The sequence below is a fragment of the Amblyomma mixtum genome, chromosome 8 (assembly GCF_055824585.1).
Source record: "Amblyomma mixtum isolate Tamu chromosome 8, ASM5582458v1, whole genome shotgun sequence".
Classification (NCBI taxonomy): domain Eukaryota; kingdom Metazoa; phylum Arthropoda; class Arachnida; order Ixodida; family Ixodidae; genus Amblyomma; species Amblyomma mixtum.
In genome coordinates this window covers 93,083,120-93,109,743 of record NC_143019.1, presented here as the reverse complement: position 1 = coordinate 93,109,743, position 26,624 = coordinate 93,083,120, and the positions used below count along the sequence as shown (strand labels likewise).

At 44.9% G+C, this 26,624-nt stretch overlaps 2 protein-coding genes across 3 annotated transcripts in view; one reads left to right on the top strand and one right to left on the bottom strand.

Annotated features, from left to right (window-relative positions):
- Window positions 1–311: 311 nt before the first annotated feature.
- On the top strand, window positions 312–25,392 carry Mdh1 (malate dehydrogenase 1). Its single transcript, XM_089558707.1, has 7 exons — window positions 312–440; window positions 14,395–14,496; window positions 14,847–14,943; window positions 17,641–17,939; window positions 20,423–20,599; window positions 21,812–21,925; window positions 23,614–25,392. The coding sequence occupies exons 1-7, from the start codon at window positions 438–440 to the stop codon at window positions 23,824–23,826; spliced, it is 1,005 nt and encodes a 334-aa protein (XP_089414833.1). The 5' UTR covers window positions 312–437; the 3' UTR covers window positions 23,827–25,392.
- Window positions 24,578–26,624, bottom strand: part of l(2)dtl (WD40 domain-containing protein denticleless) — a 33,388-nt gene continuing 31,341 nt past the window's right edge. For both annotated transcript variants that reach the window (XM_089558700.1, XM_089558701.1), the window contains exon 16: window positions 24,578–25,779. In XM_089558700.1, the coding sequence (XP_089414826.1) occupies window positions 25,711–25,779 (69 nt within the window). In that variant the 3' untranslated portion in view covers window positions 24,578–25,710. The remainder of the gene's footprint in view (window positions 25,780–26,624) is intronic.

Below are 26,624 nucleotides of genomic sequence, written 5' to 3'. Positions count from 1 at the left end.
TACAAATTAACGTTACATTATACTTATAATAAGTCCACGCTGCTATGCTTACTTCTCTTACACTAAGGTATCTACACACCGCAAAAAAAAAATTAAGAAAAAAGTTTTCCAACTAGTTTGAATGCTTATTTCTCAATTTATTTATAATAAAAAAAAACAAGTTATTCTAAGATTATGTTTTTAATATGTGTTTATTTATACTGCATAACTTAAACAAAAGGATATTATGAAACATTATTTTTATAACTAGCTGTTAGCGCCGCAAACGGAACAAAGAAAACTAATCTACACGCTTGATTGCAAGCGGCGCCTCCTCGTATCGCCGAGCGGCGTTTTCCTGTGTTCAAGTTTCGGTCGGCGGTGTTACGTTGCGGACGTTCGAAGGGGAGTGTGAAGGCCGGTCTCTTGTTTCGCTCGCTACTTCAAACGCCGACGAAATGGTGAGCACGGCGTCTACTCCACGGCAAATAAGTGTGATTTGCGGCTTAACCATGGACTCTCGTAGCCTGAAGCCGCAAGTTTCTCATTTGTGATTTGTTATTCGAGCAGCGTGCTCGAAGCCACTTTGACCTTGAGCTGCAGGCAGCACTGCTATTCATTCCGGCTTCGTGCGATCGCTTCCGTCTCCGTCTCGCGAATGTGGACGAAGTCGCCCTTGCACAATGTGTTGTGTCTGCGCCACTTGGCGCTGGGTTCGGTACCGTTGGTTTGGCACTACGATCGCGTATTGTCACCACAGCTGACGTCACATTAACCGGCTCGCGCCGGTATTAATAGCGGTCGCTATCGTGTCAGCGCGGCTGCATCTATAGGAAGTGCGGGAGGAGACGTTTATCAAAGGCGCGTGTGAAATTGTTCGCTCTCCTTGAAGCAGGAAGGAAGGACGTACGGCGCCCTGGTTTCGCGTCACCGCGTCTCTTGACTGTAGTGGAATCGTTTTGTCTTTGTAATGAATGAAATGTGACATAAAACACGTGCTCTGCGATGGTATCGCATTGCCGGTCATTGGCGGTGTGCGGTATATATTTGCATTCTCAGCAGAAAAAAAAAAGAAATGCTCGCGTTCTGTTTAATAAACGGCGGAGGCCGTGAAGGCCACGCTTGTTTTCTGGTTGGCCATCAAGAGAACTTCTTTTTTTTATTAATTCGGGCTCGTTAGCTGTGTGGTCGTGAGCATGAGACATTGGGTCTGCAGTAGTATAAGTTGCCTTTGCATGCTGCTGCCTATGAAAAAAGTTATCATTAAGGGACACAAAAACAACATTGATTGAAGAGCACTAGAGTGAAATTAAGACTACTAGATTCGTGCAGCTAAGGACATGTGATGTGCATAGTGCTCTCTTTTATGATGCAACTAGTACGAAGAGATTATTGGAGAACAGCGGGACAACAGGTGGATGAGATGTGAAGCCTTTTGTGTGTCCCGACAGGGGGCGTGGCTGGAGCATGACAGCAGTAGTTACAAGAACACTGGCAAAGGCCTTTGCCTCGTTAACCTTGACTGGTGACGATATGGAATAAACTAACATTGGCCCACTGCTGTTTCAGCTACTAATGTGTTTCATGCGAAATCGTAATTGTCAGATTGCATTCTGGGTTATGCTTCGAAATGATCTTCGACTTGGCATGGAAACGATTTTATTGACCTGTAATTGTAAGGAGGATGCATTGAAGCCTAAATTGAGCGATACGTGAGGGAACAACCTTTTTGCACAAAATTGTATATTTTTTGTTTATTTCCCCACTGAACTTCAGAATTGCTTTCGAATATTATAACGCCAAGAGGAAAACTTACTGTAAAACAGAAAAAAGACTGCTTGTCACACGTTATTGCGCAGTAATAAGTAAATGAGTGCTCAAACTTCCTCTAATATTGCTCACGACTGCACTTGGAGCATAGCCAAAGGATGCACGCATGTCTAATCGGCTTATCACCACGTGCTGCTCGCCAAAATGGCGCCCATCACGTCGCTTTAACACCACTGAGTTTGAGGACGTTTGTATTTGAAAGTTTGAGCTGCGCTGTTTACGTCATGTGCCACATTTATGACACTGCAGCCTGAAAGGCTAAGGGAGAAGAAATTTAAGACTTCAGTCTGGACGGCAGTTCTGGGAAGTCTGCCGTGGAACGGCTATCATACATCTGGCTTTCATGCAAAATCATGCTGCACGCGAAAGAGCACTTCAGTTCTAAGATGTCTGGGATCGTATCTATCTCAAGTGCATTAGTGTTAGATTAAGTGCCCGTTGTCATGGCTCACCGCTCAAGTGGAGTTAAGCAGTGATAAAACTCGAGCTGCAATCAGAATAGGAGGCAGAGTCTTACGATAAAAAACGTGCAGTGAAGTTTACCGCGCCAGTATTACTCCAAGTCCAGTGCACGCTGGGGAAAGTGATCACATATCAGTGATATCAGAAGCAAAATACGTACGTTAAGGAGCTTTCTTTTTGTAGGACTTGTGTCCTGATGTTATGTCCACATGCATTACTTAACTGATCATCAGCAGCAGCCTGACTATGCTTACCACAGGACAAAGGCCACTCCGATATATCCCTCCAATTAACCCTGTCCTGTGCCAGCTGTGGCCACCGTATCCCCGCAAACTTCTTAATCTCATCTGCCCACCTAACTTTCTACCGCACCCTGCTACGTTTGCCTTCTCTTGGAACCCAGTCCGTTATCCTTGAGCACCAGCGGTTATCTTGCCTTCGCAATACATGCTCTGCTCAAGACCATTTCTTTCTCTTGGTTTCAACTAGGATGTCATTAATATGCATTTGTTCCCTCACCCACTCTGCCTGCTTCCTGTCTCAACGTTACATCGATCATTTTGCTGCCGCGGTGGTTCACTGGTTATGGTGCTCGGCTGCTGACCCAAAAGACGCGGCTTCGTTCCCGGCTGAGGTGGTCGCATTTCGATCGAGGCCAAATGTTAGAGGCCCGTGTGCTGTGTGATGTCAGTGCACGTTAAAGAACCCCAGGTGGTCGAAATTATTCCGGAGCCCTTCACTATGGCATCCCTCATAGCCTGAGTCGCTTTGGGATGTTAAATCCCATAAAACATAAACAGCAATCATTTTCTTCTTCATAGCTTGCTCCGTTTTCCTCAGTTTAAATTGAACCCTTTTTGTTAGCCTCCACATTTCCGCTCTGTAGATGAGTATCTGTAGGATACAGCTGTAAAGTCAGGTCACTGGTAATTAAGTTTGAGGGGGAAAAAAAAGTCTCTTATATGCATTGCACTGCGGGCACATACCTGGTTGTGAACTTTTTCTTTCTGAAAAAGATTCAGAGCACTGCTGGCATGGTCTGTCAGGTAGTAGCTGTCACGGGACAGTGCGTTCTCTTTGCATTGGGAGTTTGGGCTCATTAATTGATGGTGGCATTTTTTTTTCTTCATTATATACAGAAACACGCTGGCCAGACAGACAGATGGTAGACCTGTGCACAGATTTCTTTGCTCTTAACAGGCAACAGGTGCATCAGCCATGTGCAGGCCTCCGTGAATGTCGCGTTAAGATTTTGACATTCTGGGAGCTGTCAGTCAAACGTGGGTCAGTGCCATGAGTCTTGGAATAGACCCGTTGTATGACAGGTTTTTATTTAATTTTTGTTTCCATTTTGAAGAATAGGCACCAGAGTATTGCACAAAAGAAATGCATTTTCTGGGTTTTTGTTCTATGTGGTTCGTTTCTCAATTCTTGGGATAGTTTTTCGCCCCGTTCTGTTCCTGTACACGTTGCAGCTCTTGGAAGCTAAATTTTCAAGTTTAAACCAGCACGCTCATGTTTCAGCCACGGAGATTAATTGCTGTCTCTGCAGGTTTGTAACTGGGGAGGTTCATCATGTACAGAGGGCAAAACGATTGTCTAGAACACGTTCTGGGCGTGTTTTGGGCTGAGCACGCGATATCTATAGATAACATTTGGTTAAAAATGGTATGGATGTAAGCATGTGCTGTTAAACTTATTGGATTTCGTTATCATTTTTTGACTTCCTGGTCGCAGTGACTTTGGGAGGTGCGGAACAGACAGTTTGCCTTTTCTAGACATGCGTTTTGCCCTCTGTACATACTGACAGCTGGTAGACTGAATGTATGTTATGTCCAACTCTTTTTTTTTTTGTTTTTTAAGGAGATAACTTTTGACTTTCATTCTTTGTAGGGTTAACGTAGTCGCTATGTTCTTGGCTCACCAGCCCTAGTTGAGTGAGAAACCCATGAGCTTTGGATCCATGTGTATGCATGATCATGAATAGCAGTTTACCAATATCCCTCAAGAGAAAAGTATACAACAGCTGTATCTTACCGGTACTTACCCATGGGTCAGAAACGTGGAGGCTAACAAAGAGGATTCAGCTCAAGCTAAGGACAACGCAGTGAGCTATCGAAAGAAAAATGATAGATGTAATGTTAAGAGATCGGAAGCGGCCGGAGTGGGTGAGAGAACAAACGTGGGTTAATGACATCCTAGTTGAAATCAAGAGGAAGAAGTGGGCTTGGGCAGGGCATGTAATGCGAAGGCAAGATAACCGCTGGTCCTTAAGGGTAACGGAGTGGATTCCACGAGAGAGCAAGCGTAGCAGGGAGCGGCAGAAAGTTAGGTGGGCGGATGAGATTAAGAAGTTTGCGGGGATACAGTGGCGGCAACTAGCAAAGGACAGGGTTAATTGGAGAGACATGGGAGAGGCCTTTGCCCTGCAGTGGGTGTAGTCAGGCTGATGATAATGATGATGTATGCATTTTATGGTGATGTGCTGCTTGCAGTCTTGCAGCCAGACCAGGATAAGTTCTGAAGATTTTGCCTGGGAGTCATCAGGTAGCAGCAACTTCCCTGTACTCTAGGATGCAAATCATTTATTGGGGTGCAGCTGTAGTGAACTTGCGGAGACATCCCTTTTTAGAGTGAGCAGCAAGTTGGTCACAGCGATGGGTAAATCCATTTTCAGGGCTTTGCATGCCCTCATCATTCAGGGAAGTGTGGACTAAGGTTTTCCTGTAGTAGCTTGCTGCTGCTGATGGTGGTAACCAAAGAAAAATAAAGAAGAAAATGTCTTCTCAGCCCCCAACAAGCTATCTAAGCTTTTCTGCCGCATTTCTGGTGTTTGCGAGGGTGGCTGTAAACAGGGACATGGCATCTCTTGAGTGAAATATGGTACAGGAGCTGTGTAAGCTTACCCTTTTCTTTCGGGTCTTCTTATATCAGCCAAACTGGCCGTTGCAATTAATGAACGGCCACGGGAGCACGAGAAAAATTTAGAAAATAACATCAGGATGTCAAATCTTGTACGGCAGGTTTCTTCCTGTGTCAGCACCTGTAGGGCTAGATTTGACAACACTAAGATTCTAGGCAGGAGCGCTAATGTAAAAGCTCCGCTTGTGCAGGAGGCCTTCCACATTAAAAGGCTCTCTGACCGCTGCGTGAGTGATGCTTCTTTGCAGATTTATACCGCTGAATAAGCTTATTGCTTATCTTAATTCTTTTTTGCCATAATCGAAACGCGGTTGTATAACGTGTGTCCCTCCACTGTCTTTGCGCATGCTTGTATTTTTGCTTCATATTCCGTGTGTCACACCCCATTAAGCAGTTGGTAGCAGCGCTTGTCAGTCGTCGTATTAGTTTCTTCTCAGTCCTTGTCTAATTTTTGCAGCCACTGCATTTATATTATTTATAAAATGTCTGGAGTATCCGAACTTCCACTTAGCTTTCATTTGTGACACTTTGTTGGCCACAATTCAGTCTCACATTTATGACCCAGCCTTCCTTATCCTTGAGGATGTTCTGTCTTTTGAGATGCAGTCCTTTGAGTTGAAAGGGAACCAGCTTTTCTTACCTCGGATTGTAAAACTGGGCTGTATAATGGTGCTGTGCTTTCAAGCGCATAAAAGGTTGCCTGAAGTGAATAGAAGCCTTGACTCCCCAAGCTTCTTATGTCTGAATGGAAGACTGTGAGCATTAAGACAGTAAAAGCCGTGGCATTAACTCCCTGTGTTAAAGGTGCACTGAAGGGGAATCTGAACTCGTCTTTTTGCCGCAAGAACTCGATCTGAACATTGCCAGCAGTCATAGAAACTTAGAATTATTGCCCTGTGCGGCGGATTTCCCTAATTAAATCGAATTAACATCCGGCTCCTGCCTTTTTTTTAATTCCCCGCATACGGTGGGAAGAGTCGACCAACGCATAACATCCGGCTCCTGCCTTTTTTTTAATTCCCCGCATACGGTGGGAAGAGTCGACCAACGCATGGGGTGCCTTTCAGGCAGTCGCGTGGCGACTTTGCTTTCACTTTTATTTTGTTTCTTTTAGGTTTCCCTGAATAAATAGGTCTAGTCAGAGACTACATAGCTGCAAATTAGGCCCACGGAAATAAAAATATGCGTGGACTCTTTGCTTTTGCCGATCGCTACGTATCACTCTGCCGATGGCAGAGCGGCAAGCTGCCACGGGTCTGAGTGAAAGGTTGGTTGACTCCTTCCACTGTTTTTGGGGAATTAAAAAAAAAATAGGCAGGAGCCCGACGTTAGTCTGAATTAAATTAGGGAAATCAGCCGCACAGGGCAATAACTGGAAGTTTCCAAGAACGCTCGAAATGTGTAGATTGAGTTCCAGCGGTAAAAGTACGAGTCCAGATTCCTCTTCAGTGCGTCTTTAATGCCATGGTTCTGTGGCAGGGGCAGAACCGACTGATGTCACAAGACCATGCAGCTCATTCGTCTTACTGAATTTCTTCAGTTAGATGGGTGGCCATTGTATGCAGGCCTGAAAAATGCAAGGATTGCGCACGCGTAGGGGACATTACATTTCTGATTGCTTCTACAGTCGTGGCTAGGTTAATATGGAACATCTTTAGGCAGGCGAACGCCCCTCGTGTGTTACCTCGTGAAAATCAAGGGCTGTTTGATAGTTATGCAAGTGAGTGCCACATGTGTGCTTGGTCTTTAATGCAACAGAACTTCCTGCTTCCTCCTCTAGGCTATTCAAAGGAAGAGTTGGAATTCCTAAGTGTGCTATTTCGGCTTTGACTATGCACTTTCTTTGTGGCTTCCGCGTATTGCTAGTAATAAAGATGTTGTTTTTAGATCAGTGTACCAGGGCTTTCGCTTTAGGTTATCATTAGGGGTGTGCGAATATTCGAAATTTTCGAATACATTTCGAATATTAGATTTTTGCTATTCGTATTCGATTCGAAATCTAAGTATTCATGTTGTTTCGATTATTCGATCCCATGCGAATATTCGTATTTAGCCGAATATTTTATTCCGAGCACCGGCGTACATTTCGGTGCGCAAGACCAATCGACATAGACATAACAACATGGCGACGTTCAGAGCCATGCGTAATGTTGGGCCATGCCGTGGCTGACTGTGCTTGTGAGCTTCTTTGTGGCTATACCTGCGACGCTGGTATAGTCAAAGCTATGCACGAAGTACCTCGTAATACCTGCCACTTCAGTGCCAAGTTAGAGCGAATTACCTGTCTCTGGAGAAGTCATTTCAGCTAAAAGGGAGCGACTCCTGCCTGACCATGTGGAGCAGCTGGTTTTCCTTCACAACAACCTTTAATGTTCATCCCAGCAACGCGCTTTTGCACTGATGGCATGCTCGATTCAATCAGTGCTGTGTACTAGCCATTTTCTGTGAAAATTCCACTCTTCTAAGAATAGTGTTCTAGACTTCGATACTTTCTGTGCAGCCACACACACATTTTGTGTTCATTTACATATTTGATAGTTTAGCTGTGATGTTCTTGGATGCTGAAATAAATGTTTTGCAGTGGTTAAATGCGTTTTTCCTTGATTATTCGATATTCGATTCGATATTCGGAACTAAGTATTCGTATTCGAAAAATTTGATATTCGCACACCCCTAGTTATCATTTTTCCTTGATTTTATGATTAATCTGGTTTCTTCTCTTTTTTTCTTGCTTCTCTGTGTAAGCTCGAAAGTGTGTATGAATTGGTTTTTTCTTTTTTTTTTATACCCACTCCTTCTCTAATGGCTCGCTCACAGGGCCCTTGAGGTGTTAGAAAAAATAAAAGAAAACTGACAGAGGACACGTTCAGGCGGCTGGCAGCTTCCCAACGTTCACTCCACCCATTGTCTTTCGCCGTTCGGTGGTTAACAGTTGGGTTCAGAAAAGAATCCTGCTATCTTGTGTTCGGCTGCTCCAAAGGCACTTGCTGTGCTTAAAATTATGTGCTAAAACACATATTCTAAATTTTTATCGCTTCCGAGAGGCAAATTGGACCATAAACTTTCCATTCTTAAATTGTTCTTTTTTAAAGGAAAAATGTGCCTCTTAAAATGGGATACCTGTTTGGGAGTGAAATGCAAACATGCTTAGAGCTAGAATGAAACTTTAGGAATTACTGTGCTTTCAAGTTCAAACTAAGCCTTTATTTGGATGTTCTGCATTTCAAACAAGTTCTTTGATATGGTGGCAGCAGAGTGATGATTTCAACCACTTTTCTAATAAAAGAAAGTTCGGAGAATCTGCAGCTTTAGTGATATACGTGAAACAGCGCAAATGGAGGTGCCCGAAGGCGAAACGAAGAAGGGTCAGGAAAGAGCGCTGAACTGACAGCTGAATTTTATTGACTGAAACTCGCACAATATATAGGAAGGCAGTGGCAAAGATAATGAGATGCAGTCAACGTCACATGGTGTAAAGAGCCATAAAAGTGATAAAAATATAACGGGGAAAAAAGCTAAAAGTCAACTGAATCTCAAAAGGGATGGTAACAAAATGAAAAAAAGTACACTTGATGACTAAAAACAGTTAATGTCACATGGTGTAAAGAGCCATATAAACCGATAAAACATTAATAGCAGGTAACAAGGGTAAAACCGATAAAAACTGACGAAATGGAATTGTGGAAAGAATATATACTGATTGAATGTGACAGCGTATGGCTAAAAAAAGTGCACAGACCTTAACCCTTAACTTTTTCACCCTGTTATGTTTTTATCGCTTTTATGGCTCGTTACACCATGTGACACTGACTGCATCTGATTATCTTTTCCACTGCCTTCCTATACCGGGTGTCCCAGCTAAATGTAACCAAGCTTTTAAAAAACACGGGGTGTCCTAGCCGTCTGAAAACAAATGAGGGTTGTTTAGAGTCGCTCGACCTAGTATGCTGTATTTTTTTCGTTCTTCAAGGTTGACTAAGTAGTTAAGCTTAATTTACTAACTTTTTAATTATTGACTTGAGGAGCAAAGTGTCAATGGAAAAGTTGTAGATCGCTTTGAGAAACAGCTTACTGAGACATTTTCAGCAAAGTAATATTTACGTAAAATAGTTTTTTTACCGGCCTTTGACCATAACCCGCACACTAAGAAAAAGCTTCCACATGACAACTGTGCCACTTCAACGTCCCAAGACGCGCCTTAAAGAATAAAATCCATTTTTTCTGAAGTCCTCTCCTCGATGAGACTTTGGGTGCACATTGGGGCAGAGAAGTGAGCGAGCAGCTGGTCACGGGACGGCCAATAAATGAAGCTACGTAAATCATAACTTGACGGAAACAGCACTACTAGCAGTTTTTCGGGGTAATCTAAAACTTTTGCATTGACACTTTCTTCCTGAAGTAAATAAATAAAAAGTTAGCTAATTAAACTTAACTAATTAATGAACTTTGAAGAGCGAAAAAAATACTCAAGACTAGGCCATGCAACTATGAACAACCCTGAGGTGGTTTCACTGGACTAGGACACTTCGCCGTTTCTAAAAGTTTGGTTACATTTAGCTGGGACACCCGGTATATTGTGCGTGTTTTGCTCAATGATATTCAGTTGTCAGTTCAGCGCTCTTTCCTGTCCCTTCTTCGTTTCGCCTTCGGGCTTCTTCTTTCGCGCTGTTTCACGCTGTTACATTGTTTAGAACTGTTTGTTACGTATGTTGCACTGTTTTTTTTTCCAATGCATCACTCCCCCTCTGTAGTGCCCCCTGGGCCAAGAGGGTAACTTGAAATAAATAAATAAATAAATATCAGAATGGACCAACTAGCCCAGCAAATAGTTCTGCTTGATTACCTTCCAGCTTTAGTGTTTTTACGCTGCCAAGTTTACTGTATAGTAGCCCCCTTAAAGGGACACTGAGGAGAAATTGAAGTTGACTTGCATCGACAGAATACCAGCTCCTGATTACAAAAACGCCACTCATACTGACAACAAGGCTCTTGTAACGTAAAAGAGAGCAAGAACCAAAATACAGATATCGCCGCCACAGGCCAAACTCGCAAGTACATGCGTGATGACGTCATAGGACAAAACAGTGTTGGTTCTAGCAACTCTAGGACCCGAGAAGCCACAAATCACTGAGGCGCAGCCAATGCATCCTTGACGTCGCCAGATGGCGCCACGTACCCGGAAGCTACGCGAGCGCCTGCAGCATCGGGACCAATAAGCGCCTGCTCACCAGCAGTAGGCGGGCTCCCGGTATTCCGCTAGCGGTAACAAGGTACACGGTATGCTAAAGGTGTCTATTTGCGAGAACTTCCTGGACGACTTCGAGAACGGGATCCATCGTAACGCTGGCAGAACGCTGGTTCAAACGTAAACGAAGCGACGGCCGCAATAGCCGATATATGCCTTCAACGTGTGGCCGGCGGTAGCTTTCTTTCCGGCTGCTGCGAGGCCGCACTGCTGGCCGCCAGAAATCACGGAGTCTGCGTTACGTCATGTGCACGTCATGTTTCACGTCACTTAGTCCTGTGTCGTCATAGGAGAATCCCAAGTTTGAATCAGAACGGCGGGAAAAACTTTTTCAACTCCGAATCCAAATTTCTTAGAAATAAATGCATCTTTCGCTGCCGGCCAAGTGGCAACAAAGCCATGAAATGCCAAACTATCGGATTTTGCTGTAAAAAAAAATATTGATAGAGCTCTCCTCACTGTCCCTTTAACAATGGCATTTCTGTCCCCTCCCGATGTTGTCAACACATGTAGTCGAATGCTGTCCCGCCCAGTCTCCTACCTTGGTTGAACAGTGGGAAGAGTTCACGTGTGGCAGTCTTGAGGCACAGTTTCTTCCAAAGCACCGCTGGTGTCCACCGTGTTTTTCCACTGGCACAGGAAAAGTTGCACGACTGTCACGACAGCATTTTGCCCTGTGTGTTCACACACTGGTGAGAGAAACAGCTAAATGAGTGTCCTGGCTCACTGCAGTGAGTGCTGGTGACTCCCGTTGATGGTCCAGTGATGGTGATGACATCACTGCCTCTAGCCTGATAGGCTGTGGCATTTGATATAGCCATTTTGTTTTTCCTGTTAGCTGCTGCAATATGCTTTTGATCTGTGAAGGCTTATCTCAGATAATCACATACAGGAATAAAGATTGCAAAGGCCACGCATTTCCTGCGAAGCACCCACGAATGGAGAGCTTGCTCTGATTCTCTGATTATTGTTGAAGGTTTGAAGGTTTATTTCCGCAACTAGGTGTTGCAAGTTCAGCCAGGGAAAAAGCTGTATAGACAGCTTGAGAGGTCCCGGCTTCCTCTTACAGGGCAGCATTGACGGCGGCGGAAAAGGACATCAAACAAAATGCAAGGAGAAAAAACACGTATATTCGGTACAGATGACACATGTACGTTCAGTATGCAGTACATTCTGCTTGTAAAGGAAAAAAGAACTACATTAGGTCAAAGAGCCTATAAAGGCAAACACAGGGAGGAGAAAATTAAGGACAGCGAAATTGACAGGTGCACTCAAAATGGTAATAGCAAGAAAAAAAGAACTACACGAACATTTGGGGCAATTCTTTCAGAGAAATATTGGATACATACATTGATTCTTGTGGCAGTACAACTGGTTCAGAAGTGTCGGTAAGGTATGCTGCAACATTTGTTTGCCATAGTTTGTGCGGCATTTCTTAACATTCCAAGGCTCTGCTGCGCGGGCATCATACACAGTTCTGCTTTGCTCTAGCCCAGCTAGTGTAAGTAAGGAGTCATCATTTTTCATTATGACGAGTTTATATTTATAGCACAGCCTATAGTTATACATGGATTTCATTGGAATAGCGTTGTGTCGGTGGAAAAGGCTCGCAGTGTGGAAGAAATATGGCACTTTACATGCAATGCGTATAATACTTTTTTGGTCAAATGTTTAGGGGAATCCCCCAAGGTGGAGTAGATTTGTAATAAGGGAGTAATTACTCATTGACATCCACCCGAGCGCAGCCATACGGCTACAAAGGAAAGCTATACAGCTTTCTCAGAAACTTCGTAGTTAAAGAAAAATTCGTCCTGGTCCGGGGTTCAAACCCGGGACCACCGCTTCACCGCTTTGTAGCCGTATGGCTGCCCTCGGGTGGATGTCAATGAGTAATTACTCCCTTATTACAAATCTACTCCACCTTGGGGGATTCCCCGAAACATTTGACCAACACAGTTCTCACTTCGAGTTATTGATCAATTCGCTCTCGCCCTACCATAAGCTTGCCGTCCCGGTTAGCTCAATTGGTAGAGCGACTGCTCCGGTGAAGCGGTGGTCCCGGGTTCGAACCCCGGACCAGGACGAATTTTTCTTTAACTACGAAGTTTCTGAGAAAGCTGTATAGCTTTCCTTTGTAGCCGTATGGCTGCGCTCGGGTGGATGTCAGTGAGTAATTACTCCCTTATTATAATACGTTTTTGTAAGACTGTGAGTTTGTTAATATTTTCAGCTGTTGTTGTTGCCCACACCATACATCCGTAGTTGGCTATGGAGAGAACAAAGAGTGATAAAGTAACAGCAATGGCGGCGCATGATACCAACTGTTCTGGAAAGTTTCTGAACGACGTAATTAATATGGTCATTCCACGACATATCTGCTGCAAAGTAAATGCCCAGAGTTTTCACAGACTGCACAAATTCTATTCTGGTATTGTTTAATTCAATTAGAGGAAGTTCGAAGTGTTTGTGACGTGGGTGAAACATGATGGCTGCAGTTTTACTAACGTTAATTCTTAAGTGATTATCAGCCGTCCAAATATTTATTTCTTTTAAGGTTTTGTTAGCTCGATTTGCGAGATCAGCCATTGGAAGTACCCAAAAAAAAAAAAACTAGTGTCATCTGCGTAAATTATGTACTTAGCAGTGCTATCGATGCGAACAATATCATGGATATAAAGAACAAAAAGAAACTGACCCAAAATGCTCCCTTGCGGAATGCCAGAAGCTACCGCTTTCAACTGGAAGCATTCACCGGCAGTACTAACAAACTGAGACCTAGTCGCAAGTATGAGGAAATCAGCATGTGGGCTATGCCTCTAATACCGTACTGGTCTAATTTTTTAAGCAGCACAGAGTGACTAACAAGGTCAAACGCCTTTGAAAAATCTAAAAATAATCCAAGTACCGTGTTTTTTGCTTCAAAATTGTTTAATATGAATTCTTTCTGAGCAAGGAGAGCTAACTCAGTCGATCTATTTTTACGAAACCCATATTGAGCGGTAGTGATAATGTTACATCTTTCAGTGAAGCAGGATAGCCGTTTAAGAATAACTTTTTCGAGGCCTTTGGAAAACACAGGTAAGATTGATATCAGACGATAGTTTCCCATTTCAATTTTGTTTCCTGATGTTTGCTTCTGAATGCAAAGCGGCACATTTATAGTAATGCTTGGCTTGATGTATGAAAGAAGCATAGAGCACATTGCATTTAGTAGTTGTGGCACTATTTGGACTTCACTTATTTTTTTTGTTACTCCACTTCGCTGTTTTATCAGTCAGCACAGGGACATTTTGCTCTTCAAGCTGTGAGAGCAGTTCATGCAAGTGATAAAAATATTACAACTTTTTTCGGTACTTCCGAGAGTGCACTTTTGACAAATTTTGCACGGCTTAGTGCCGCAGGCAACAGATCATACAAACACTGACAATGATGAGGTTAAGTGAAGTAGAGTGCCCCCCCCCCCCCCCCCCAAGAGTTTTCTGGGCCCTTCCTGAAGACCCCGTGTTTTGTCTATATTTTCTGTAATTGATATTTCTAACATTTTTTACTCATTTTATTTTTGCACCCCTTTTACACCTCCTTGCACCTGCATGTAAATGAATGGATGATAATACAAATGCATGTCTTACACACTTGTGAGGGTGCCGCCGCGGTGGCTCAGTGGCTATGGTGCTCGGCTGCTGACCCGAAAGACGCGGGTTCGATCCCGGCCGCGGCGGTTGAATTTCTTTGGAGGAGAAATTCTAGAGGTCCGTGTACTGTGCGATGTCAGTGCACATTAAAGAGCCCCAGGTGGTCGAAATTTCCGGAGCCCTTCACTACGGCGTCTCTCATAGCCTGAGTCGCTTTGGGACGTTAAACCCCATAAACCCATAAGGGTGGGCGGAGTGCTCAATGGAAGGTCGAATGAACGACCTATGGGGTCTGATTGGCCGCACCCTTTTCCCGGTGTGCAGTCCAAGGAACCCGTGCGAGTGCTGGTGACTGGCGCTGCTGGCCAGATCGCCTACTCCCTGGTGCCGATCATTGCCAAGGGCCATGTGTTTGGAGCCGATCAGGTGAGCTTGCTGACTGACAGGCAGCAATGGTGTGTCAATGTACCACGTAGTGAATAAAGGCATTGCCAACATGCTCGTAAAGATGCGGAAGAGTGATAATCAACCAAAACCTTCCATCTGACCGTTGGAGCTTACTGCTAATTCCTTTGAATTGAAATGTTAATTCAAATGCATGGGAACTGTTATGCTTGTGGGGCCAGATTTACTGCAGCATTTATTTTGTCAGGGCACCCCTGTGTAGTGTTGTTCACCTCTAGTGGGAATGTGTTGATGGTGACTGAGGCTATCTGGAGTGTGGCAGTAGAGTGTTGGGGGGGAGTAAACGGGCCCCTGTGGACTTGTGTCTGCAGCCGGTGGTCCTCCACCTGCTGGACATCCCCATGATGATGGGCGTCCTCAACGGTGTCGTCATGGAGCTGGTCGACTGCGCTTTCCCCCTGCTCAAGGGTGAGAAACATTCCTCTCTGCTCTCCTGTTTTGTTACTGTGCAGACAGCTGTAGGGGAAATGTTCTCTGTGGTAAGTGGCTTCAACATTGTAGTACATTGTAGTTCCGTCCAGGAAATCAAGGCACTGAGTTAACTTATCATAGGAAGGCGCCCAGTGTCTGAACAGATCTAAAGTAGCCGCACGGGAACCAGGAATAGGCAATTTGAGCAGTACTTTTTTTTTTTTGTTTAGCAGCAAGCTGAAGTGATACTAATGATCAAAATTTTGCTTATGTGAACCTATTGATATGCATCTATAGAGCAGCTATACAGTCCATAGAGTTTCTTACTATTACCTAGAGGGAAAGCTGGCAGCCTGTCTATGGGAGTTTGCATGGCGACCCCTCGAGACCACTTCAGCCACCATGGGCGCTCAAAGCATCATGGGGCGGTGAGCTACTTGTTGCAGAACTGCAACTTTTGGCCAAAAAATAATAGAAAAATTAAGCTGTTTGATAACTACAAACGTCCTAACATTCAATATCTTGTCTAATTATTGCAACAAACAAGCAGAAAAGCATGTAAGTGCAAAGTTTGCCCAAAATAAGAGATGACTCGCTCTCCTATTGGCCGAGTAGTGAACACTATAAAAGCTAATACTTCATAATTAACAGGCGAACTTTTAAAAGTAAATATGTTTTCAAAAAAGATATTGTTGCTTAAATACTATAAGAGGCTTTTAATGGCATTTCGGAAAAGAGAAACCTTTTATTGGCGTCGTGTGTTGTCGCGTTTTCACTACTATGGGATTTGCCCACTGCGTTCACGCGAAAGTTGTCTGCGCACACACGAACAGCGTTTTTGGAATGAAACATCTTAGTAATGACACTCTGTGTTCCTGAACAACTACGACTGTCTCGCAACAAGTAGCTCACCGCCCCATGATGCTTTGAGCGTCCATAGTGGCTGAAGTGCTTCGCCGCCAGCTTTCCCTCTAGGGAATAGTAAGAAACTCTATGATACAGTCATCCACACACCTGTCTAGAGCGCTCGAATGGCGCATTGGCGAGTATACTTGTGTTATCTATGAGTGGCCTAGAGCTTCAAACTTGACCTCATTGTGCTTACTCATTCCCTTTTATTGTGTTTAACTCCTTATTTGTTTAAAAGCTGTATCGGGCCCGCCGTGCAGCGCCGATTGTAGTAAGTGGAAGACTGAAGACACGGCTCGAGCAGGTGTGTGGACAACTGTTCAAGGCTGTTCACATTAGTCAGCTCGTACTCCTGGATGCATGGTGAAATGAATGGCATCCTGAAGTTCTGTAATTTGAAACTTCTTTTGTCCTTTGCAACTGTCCTTAGGATGTCATTAAAGGGGCTGCGAAACACTGCTTGGGGGGATACCGTCTATTCTTCAGGTGGGTTCTTTATGTCACACAGATGCTGACTTAAAAAGAATTACAGGAATCGATGCACAGGAACGGGAGTTATTCAGTGAGGAAATTTCAAAATACAAGCAACCAAAACGCTGCCCGCAACTCGATTTTGGCGGGGCTTCCCACTCCTATTTCGCTCTCCCAATGACGGCACCTGGCGCAACCAATCAAAACAGCCAGCCAGAGCACGTCGCGGAAGTTTGGGCTCCATGGTTGCCTGCTCTCTGTAACTCGTTCTTGCCGAGACATTCTTGCTGAGTTTCCATGCCAGAGCACCCCTGGTGGTGTATTTTTATTTTACTTGCTTTGCAGGGCTTTTATCTAAGACAAACAAGTTGTTTTTGTTGATCTAATATAAAACGCAGACAGGTGACAAAATGTCTCTATTTATTCACACAATTTGCAGTATATTTACTGTTTGTCCGATCATCAAGCTCGCGCCAGGTGATGTCATATCCGCTGCTAAAAACTCGCCACTGTGTGGCGACACCATCAGAGCCATGAAGTTTTTTTGGGGAGGACATTAAAATATTAAAAAACGGAATATACGTGGCATTACTGACGCTAATAGCCCCATCTTAACTCACCGTATGCAATCAACAGGCAAAACAGTTAACTAAGATTGTGTTTCTGGGGCCCTTTAACACGGGTTAATGACATCCTAGTTGAAATCAAGAGGAAGAAGTGGCCTTGGGCAGGGCATGTGATGCGAAGGCAAGATGACTGCTGGTCCTTAAGGGTAAGGGAGTGGATTCCAAGAGAAGGCAAGCCTGGCAGGGGACAGCAGAAAGTTAGGTGGGCTGATGAGATTAAGAAGTTTGCGGGGATATGGTGGCTGCAACTGGCAAAGGACAGGGTTATTTGGAGAGACATGGGAGAAGCCCTGCAGTAGTCGTAGTCAGGCTGATGATGATCATGATGTACCTACCTGCTGGAAAAAAAACTGGTCATTTCACATTTTAGAAGAACCTGCGAAGGCAAGACAACCACTGGCCCTTAAGGGTAACGGAGTGGATTCCAAGAGAAGGCACACGCAGCAGGGGGCGGCAGAAAGTTAGGTGGGCGGATGAGATTAAGAAGTCTGCGGGGATAGGGTGGCGGTAACTGGCGGAGGACAGGGTTAATTGGAGAGGCATGGGAGAGGTCTTTGCCCTGCAGTGGGTGTAGTCAGGCTGATGATGATGATGACGAACAGCCCGCCTAGAGCAGTCGCTTTGCAGCAGATGCCTGGGGGAGGCCTGACCGTTGTTGTTGGCCCGTCTTGGGGATGGGTGTGCGCAGACGTGGTGGCCACGGACGACGAGAAGGTGGCTTTTGCGGGCATTGACGTGGCCTTCTTGGTGGGCTCGATGCCCCGCAAGGAGGGCATGGAGCGCAAGGACCTGCTGGCTGCCAACGTCAAGATCTTCAAGAGCCAGGGGCGCGCCCTCGACCAGTTTGCCAAGAAGTCGGTCAAGGTGCTCGTGGTGGGCAACCCGGCCAACACCAATGCCCTCATCTGCTCCAAGTACGCCCCTTCCATCCCCAAGGAGAACTTCACCGCCATGACCCGCCTCGACCACAACAGGGCCAAGGGACAGGTGAGGGCATCTTCAAGGACAGGGCGTAGTGTGGACATCCTTCGTCAGCACTGACATAACATTCCTTTTTGCTGCTTGAATGAGTTTCGAAGTTTCGAACTGCTGAAAATAAGTCTGGTAATGCAAGATATTTATCATGGTATTTTTATGGGAGGGGGGGGATAACATAACACTTATGCGGGAGAGCGTCGCGTTCCTCTCGCTCGTAACGGCTCCCACAGCTGTGGCCACCTCGCAAAACTTTTGCGCAGACCTCGTCTTTGAGAACCAGGCATTGGTGCAGCAAGTCGAGCATGTATCCATCTATTTCTGCGACCACAAAGCTTCCTTCATGACAATCAAGAACTGTTAGTGGAGTGTTTCTTGAAGAAGGAAAATGTGTGAAAAATAACAAGTTGTGTGTAATTGTACACACATGTCATGATCAAATTCTTTGCCTCAATCTATCGAAAAGCTGAAACAGCTGATGAGCTGCGCTCAAATTTCGCATTAGGAAGTAACGCAGTCGTCGGCAATTTTTTAATGTAAATGCCGTTTTAAATAGGCTGAGCTGCCCCAAAAGAAAACTTGGGGGGAGGGGGGGGGGGGGGAATGCCTCTGGGCACCCCACGAGCTCCGGCATCACAGAGGTGCAACTTTTAACTTCTATTATCAGTAAAAAAACTCTCATTACATTTGAGTAAAAAAAAAGGTATTTATGTATTACCGTGCAGGTAGGCATTGTTTCTCATGCATTCAAGGCACTGTACTGTAAAGCTTTTGACGTTGAGTTAAAAACCTAAGTGCACTCTTCATGTAATGGTGATGTATCATATGTTAAAAAACATGGTTTTGAAATTGACTGCTGCGTCATTCAGCCTCCTCGGTTCGCTAAAACTATTAGAATTATTTGCCTCGAAATTATTCAAAGAAAATTACTGTTTGCTTCAAATTGGCATGAAACCAAGAAACCACGTTCACAGAAGCCCAGCAGTGAGATTTGAAGAAGACCAAGCTCTCAAGTGCTGTCACGAGACCAATTCACCCGTCAGAAAGTCCTTACAGTGCGTAGATATGCATCAGTAGGAATTATCCTTTTTCTTTCTAAGCTTTTCCTGAAGGGATTTTCCTGAAGGGGTATGCTTTTTATTGCCCAGTCTAATATTTATTAATGACTTGCCAAATTGCATTTCTTCACAAATTAGACTGTTTGCTGACGACTGTGTTGTGTATCAAACCATTACAAATGACTGTGACCGACAATCCTTACAAACTGACCTCGATTCTATTAACACTTGGTGTCAGTTGTGGCTTATGACCTTAAATCCCTCTAAGACAAAGCTCGTCTCCTTTACTAGAAATTCTTATCGCATACCAACCGCATACTCTCTTAATGGCATAACAGTTGAGACAACTTCCTCTTACAAGTATCTAGGAGTTCACCTTCAATCAGACTTAACCTGGAACTATCATATTAACTTGATTCTAGCAGCTGCCAACCATTCTCATGGCCTTTTAAAACGTAACCTTCGACATGCTACGGCGCATGTGTGTAAACTTGCTTATATTACATTAATTCGACCTAAAATTGAGTACGCTTCCGCCATATGGGACCCAGATCAAGCCTACATCAAAGATAGCATAGAATCCCTGCAAAACCGTGCTGCTCGTTTCATTTATTCCGACTACTCACGTTTTACTAGCGTCACGGCTTTAAAAGCTCGTGCTGGACTTGACAGCCTTTCCCATCGTCGTAAACTGGCTCGCTTAACTCTTTTTCACAAAATTTACCATCATCCGTTGCTTCACGACGATTTCTTTCAGTTACCCTCAGCAGTGTTTCCACGCCGTGACCATCCTTTCAAGATCAAACGCATCACATATTGCACTTCAAGTTATGCTAAATTATTCATACCCAAAACCATTATTGATTGGAACCGGCTGCCTTACACAATCGCAACTGAAACGAATGCGACGTCATTTCATGAACTTTTAAAAAATCAAAGCCATGTGTAGTTTTCTTCTAGTTCTGTTCTGCTCACCGCAATGTGTTCGAGTTTTGCTTTTCGTTCTGTTTATTCCGTTGTTTTTATCTTTGTGTTTTCTTTTCTTTTTTTTTATTTTGTGTCTTGTTGTTCCGCCACATTTCGATTCTTGCTGACTACCAGTTATTGCTCTTTTCTTGCTTCTTTTTTTTGCCCTGTTATTCATGTTAATGTTCCTTCTATGTATTCAAGTTGAAATTTTTACCACCCCCTATGTAATACCCTCGTGAAGAGGGCCTTTAGGGGTATCTTGAAATAAATAAAATCTTTCAAACATGATTGTCCTAGTGTAAATATAATTGCATTCTTGAAATCAGTGCAATGAAATTCTTTCAACAGAAAGGAAAACTATCTGCAAAAACGACCTGAAGCCCAAGGTTTTCGCATGCAGCAGTGTTTGTGCTTCGTCGTTTACTCCCGAACGCAGCCAATGATGAGCGTCGCTTTCCGCGGCTGCAGATTGCCCAGAAGCTGAAGGTGTCTGCCGCGGACGTCCGCAACGTCATCATCTGGGGCAACCACTCGTCGACACAGTTCCCTGACGCCAGCCATGCCTCGGTGAACCTGAACGGCCAGAGTGTCAAGGTCACCGAGGCCATCAAGGACGAGGCCTACTTCCAGGGGGAATTCCTCACTGTGCGTAAACGCAATGCCTCGTCTTCTCTTTTCGCTGTAACTCCTAATTTTGCTTCACAGGGACAGTATCAGCATCAGTTGTGTTCGGGTCATCACATTTGAGCTCTATGCATGATGAAAACATACTTTGGATGTGCGTATTGTTGAATACAAACGAAATACCATGTTGTTAAGTGGTTCAATTTGCCAGTGAACTTTCTGTTATTGGGTGTTCTTGAGCTATCAGGGTTGTGAACCCTCGGCAACTAACTCTGAAGAAGAGAGGAACATTTTAAATGAACAGAGGAGACTAATAAAGTATCCAATGTGCATATTGGATGTTGTAATTTGGGCCCTCTTATTGGATTGTAATGTTCAACATGACTTCCGACGTGACTGATATTTCAGGATACAGGAGTTTCAGTTAACATGTGCTTAGATATCGTATAGGTATTTGGTCAGAGACCTGTGGTCATCTTTGAGCCAGAAGTTTACAACATCACACCACAAACAAACACATAATGGCATGCTACCGATCTGTGACCAACCAAGTCTGCCCAGGCTGTCATGATCAAATTATGCAGCTTGAAAGAAAGCGTGAAGGTTTCGTACTTGCTCTTTTGTCCAAAGCTATGAACCCTGAGGGGAGAGAGAGGTTTGGGAAGGTATTAGAAGCAGACATGCAGATTTTTTTTGTCAGATGTATGTGTGTCTGTTGCGTAAACATATTTTCAGTTACATTGGCACATTCAAAGTGTAAGTTACAGGCTACACTGTTTCCTATTTCCGTTTCTTGTTTTGTTTAGCGCATGCAGTGTTGTCACTATTTCGAATGGAAACATCAGAGGCTGGAAGAATCGAGAACCCAATACATCATACAGAAACACCACCTGAAACTTGGTTTGCAATGAGCATGGAGGCCCCGAAGAGCACAAAACAAAGCATCTGAGCACATTTCAGTGACTGTGTTGACTATTGGAACCCAGCTTGGTGCTGAACTCAGTGGCTAGGCAGTTTCAAAGAGGTCTATGATAGTTTTCAGCTGAAGTCTGTAGAGATGGAACAGTGTTGCCGAGGGATTTCTCGGCATGCAAAATGGTCTCTCTGGTAGCACGCTGGTTGTCGTGGTCATGTAGCTCAGCACGTGTTTTTTTTTCTCTCCCATGCACACAGTAGTAGTTTGCGCTTTCCTTCTCTGTGTAAACATTTGTTGTGTGTCCCCCCCCCTTGCAGACTGTGCAGAAGCGTGGTGCTGCAGTGATTGCGGCACGCAAGCTGTCGAGCGCCATGTCGGCTGCCAAGGCAGCGGCCGACCACGTGCACGACTGGTGGCAGGGCACCGCCGAGGTGAGTTGCGCGATACGTCGTGGATGGAGTGCCACTCGACTTGTTTGACTTCCGTCGTTTCTCAGGAAATTGCGCTGAAATCTAGCCTAACAGCTCCATGAGGTTCTTTTCCCTGCAGTAAACAGTGTCGCCTTCAGTGGAATAAGTGACAAGCGAAACCGTGGCCTCTTTGATCACACCAGTTGGGGAAACCTAGCTTAGAGATGCCCATGCTCCCTGCTGCCACTTGAGGAGACGTTAACAGATGGTGGTGCCACCTGTATCAGCTTTTTGCAGTGTATTTGGTTTCGCCATAGCGGTCAAACCTTGCTACGGTGCACTGTCAAGCCTGGATACGTGGATTTATAGTTTGTATCGAACATAACAACACCCCCTTGAAAATCCCGCGCAAAAGTATAGCACTGTTGATAACGTTAACTACCCTCGCGTTCAGCGGAACATTCAATAAATATATATAAAAATACAAAATATCATACACCAAGGAAATGATTTTTCTTTAACACCTTCTTTATCTAGTCGGAGTCGCTGTTGGAAAAATCAGACTCCGAGCCATGACATCGTCAGCCGAGACATTATCGTGGCTGCTGTCACCGTCATCGCTAGCATCCCAAAGAGCATCATCCCTGGTTCCTTTGAACACATGATAGGCCTTCATCCTTCCAATGGGAGTGAGGCAGTGTTCTCCACTGGCCATATCTATTCCATGTACAACTTGCCCACATTGTCTTTAAAAGGTTTGTTAACAGAAGCATCCGCTTGGGCTAACAGCCAGGTTCATCTTCATCGCACGCAAGTTCTGCTTCACACTTAGAACCAAACCAACATTGATGGCAGTTGCAGCAGGGTACCTAATCGTTTTCCACATTCAAGTGCATTAATGCTACACTGGTCGACCCATTTCGTGGATGTGAATTTGTCCTTGCCCTTTTTTACTTTCATCAGCGTCTTGTGCCCCATCAGTGGTCACTGCCAGAATCGCGGTGTGCATCCGATTTTCGTAGCCAGTTGTGTTTACTGCGACAGATGAGACCCCCTTTTTCACTCGTACACTGTCATATTGGTTGGCATGCCAAATGTCAGATGTTTCAGGAAGTTAAAACCCCAATAAACCAAGTTTGGTTTATGGAAGTTTAACATCCCAAAGAAACTCTGGCTACGAGGGACGCCGTAGCGAAGTGCTCAGGAAATTTCGACCACCTGGGGTTCATTAGCGTGCACTGAGATCGCACATCGCGAAGGCAAGATAACCGCTGGTCCTTAAGGGTAATGGAGTGGATTCCAAGAGAAGGCAAGCGTAGCAGGGGGCAGCAGAAAGTTAGGTGGGCGGATTATGAGATTAAGAAGCTTGAGGGGATACGGTGGCCACAACTGGCAAAGGACAGGGTTAATTGCAGAGACATGAGAGAGGCCTTTGCCCTGCAGTAGGCGTAGTCTGGCTGATGATGATGTTCGCACAGCACACGGGCCTCTAGACTTTCGCCTCCATTGAAATTCAATTGTCGTGGCCAAGATCGAACCCGTGTCTTTCGGGTCAGCAGCCGAGCGCCGTAACCACTGAGCCACCGCTGTGGGGCCGTAAACCAAGCCATCACAGTAGCAGTAGACCCAACAGGCTTTCTTTTTAGATTTTCTGCCACTGTGCATTGGTGCATGGGTTGTGGCTGAGAGTGGTGGCGCTGTTGTTGCAGGGCGAGTGGGTGTCCATGGCGGTGATGAGCAACGCCTCGTACGGCTCCCCCTCGGACGTGGTCTTCAGCTACCCCGTGCAGGTGGACGCCCAGCGGCGCTGGCGCATCGTGGAGGGCCTCAGCCTGTCCGACTTTGCCCGGCAGAAGATCGAGGCCACGGGCAAGGAGCTGGTCGAGGAGCGCAACGACGCCCTGGCCGTCTGCAAGGATTGACGGGGCGCTCCGTCTACGGCCAAGCTCTGAATCCCCCCCCCCTCCCTCTCTTTCACTGCTCAAGTCTCGCCAGTTGCTGGTCCCTCGCGGCTTTTTTCTTTTTCTCGGCAGCAGTTAGAGCGAATTAGCTTTCACAGATCCGGGCATTCATGCTTTAATTAGTTCCACACTTTTGCTCGAAGGAAGACTTATTAACGAAAGGAACTAGTGGTAAAATCATTAATGTTCCGATGATCAGTACTAATTAAACACACTTGAATGTTTCCATGATGCAACATAAGCTCTCACAAACCCAAAGATTTGACTTGTTTCGAAACTGAGCTTATGCAGGGCTCCTGGCGAGACTTCCAGAGCTCCCCCCCCTCTCGGACTTCCTCTTTCCTTTGTTTTCCTCTTCCCCGACTGTTTGTACTCCGTAGCAACGTTGTGACTCAGTTTTTCCTCGTACCTGACGCCTTTGAGTGAACCTAGCTCCGTCTGGGTGGCTGCTTTAACGTTCCTGTGTTGTGTAATACTGAACCCGTGTGATAGCTTGTCGAGTTGTTACCTTAGTAAGCAACTTTGCATGCAGAAAAATGTCCGAGTTCCAGATGGAGATGTTTATTTCAGAGGCTCAAGGCACAACATTTAATCAGTATACATGCTGTCCTTTTGCAAGAACTGGCGAAACATCCGCTGTGTGAAGAGACAGGCCAGAAGGGACACAGTTCTTCCCTAGATGGCGCTACCTTAATAAGGTCAGGCCACACAGTTCACCGTAGAAGCAAGCTTTATTGTCATTGTACAGGCATAGCACCCTCGTGTTGTATGCAGGAGGCTTCCATTGCACAGGACACTTATTTTGCGAGACATTTGTCACCGAGTTGCTACGATTTCCAACTGGCCCTAGTACTGTTCAATCTGAATTGGCACACTTTATTTGCTGGACAGACCACTTCTAGTATTCTTTTGTTTCCTGGCTGTAGGCGGTACGACACTTGTTTTGCGAGAAATAAGACCAAATGGCGATTGTTGACGCAATCGGCCGTTTAATAACTAGTAAGATGTAACATACTACTAACTGTGCTGGGTTGCGGTAAATTTTTGTTTTGCCTCACTAACATAAAGGTGCTTTGCTTGCGGTTATAACCTAACTATACAATGTAGACTACATGTGTATGCTCACAGGATGAGGGTCAACGCAGAGTAAGGGTGATGTGTGTGGGCGATGTAGGCAACGAATTTTTGTTTAACTAGCAACATGAGCAGATGACAGTTCAGATGATTATGAAATCGCTAATAACATGCACTTCGAGTGGCAAAAAACAGATAAAAAATCTGTCACTAAAACATGCTCTAAGGATGCGCGACACAAATGAAACTGATTTGCACATCTGATGATAATCATTATACCGAGTGAGACGAGAGTACAAAACCAATTTTGTGAATCTGCCACAGTTCTTTTATATAGGAGCGTGTTCATGCATCACTTCTTTCTGTCATTTCAGGAACTGTTTTTCGTAGGAAGCTTAGTGTGTGGGATGTCAGATATGCTGAGGAATAAAAACGAGTTCCTGCACTCTAGAATGTGTCACAGATGCTTCTCTTAATACACGTAAGACAAAAAAGCACAAATACTGAAAAAGCCCTGGAAGCTTTAGAAAACAAACACACTACAGTGAAAGGCTCTCCACGAACACTCGTCGCACGACTTCTTGTGTAAAGAGTGAAAAAAGAGAGTCGCGTAAATGCCCTTTGGCTACAGGAATATTTTTGTTCAGGTAAATACCGAGCTTGACATTGGTCGGATGTTAAAAAAATTATTCTCCAGCATTCCGCTGCTGTGCACTTTGCACCGGCAGTGAGTAGAAATGGCGAGTGTCGGCCTGGGGAGGGGTTTCTTCGTCAGCGCTTGAAGAAAGATGTGATCTGTTGCTGGGTGTTCAAGAGTGCTCGCTTGGCCTTGCTCTTGCCCTGTGCACACAAGGAAGACTGAGTTAATGCGCGCACGCACGCACACACATACTAGCAAGCTAGAATGAGCACTGTGTCAGGTCAAAGCTTCACGAATGAAAATTTCGACACCAGATTTTTCTTTTTCGCAGCATTGTGACATGCCCCCTAGGGCCCACACGTACGCGTTCCTGATTTTTCGGTTGGACCGCATCTGATTGCTCGACTTTTCGGACTTCATTTGAGCTGCCGCCATAACCTGGCTGGTTCAGGCCTGAAAGGGAGGATTGAATAGAACGGCATACAAGCTCAGAACAGAGAGCCTCTTAGACTGCGGAGCCGATATTCTCTGCAGGCAGGCACAGTGATGCAAAACTATCGAAACACTGACAATCAATACTACCGATGGTTTCTTTGAAACTATCAATAGTAATACTATTGATTCCCTACCGATAGTAGCACTATTAACAATATTACTATCGATAGCAAGACTATTGAAAGTAACAACATTGACATTATGCACTTGTTGGCCAGCGATATAACCAAAACAATTGCAATACCTGATTGGTTTCACGGTCTCATGAGGCTTAACGTCCCAGAGACTCAAGCTATAAGGGATGCCGTAGTAGAGGTCTCCGGGTAAATTTCGACCAGCGGCGGTTCACTGACGTGCACTGGGACAGTTCGGAAAAAATACCTAGAACTGCATCTGATGAAAGAACAAGCAGCACAACAAGTTATGCTGGTTTACGCGACACTATCGTGCACTGCAGGCTTCATCTTGCTGACGTAACCTCTGCAGAAATGCTTTTCGCACACGTGCTTCGCAACTAGGACATTTGCACGCCAACATTTTATACAGCAAC

Bases quoted from the DNA above. Each gene is read 5' to 3' on its own strand.
- Mdh1 (XM_089558707.1), top strand. The intron at 14,497-14,846 runs GTGAGCTTGCTG...TTGTGTCTGCAG, and splicing joins ATGTGTTTGGAGCCGATCAG to CCGGTGGTCCTCCACCTGCT. The intron at 14,944-17,640 runs GTGAGAAACATT...GGGTGTGCGCAG, and splicing joins CGCTTTCCCCCTGCTCAAGG to ACGTGGTGGCCACGGACGAC.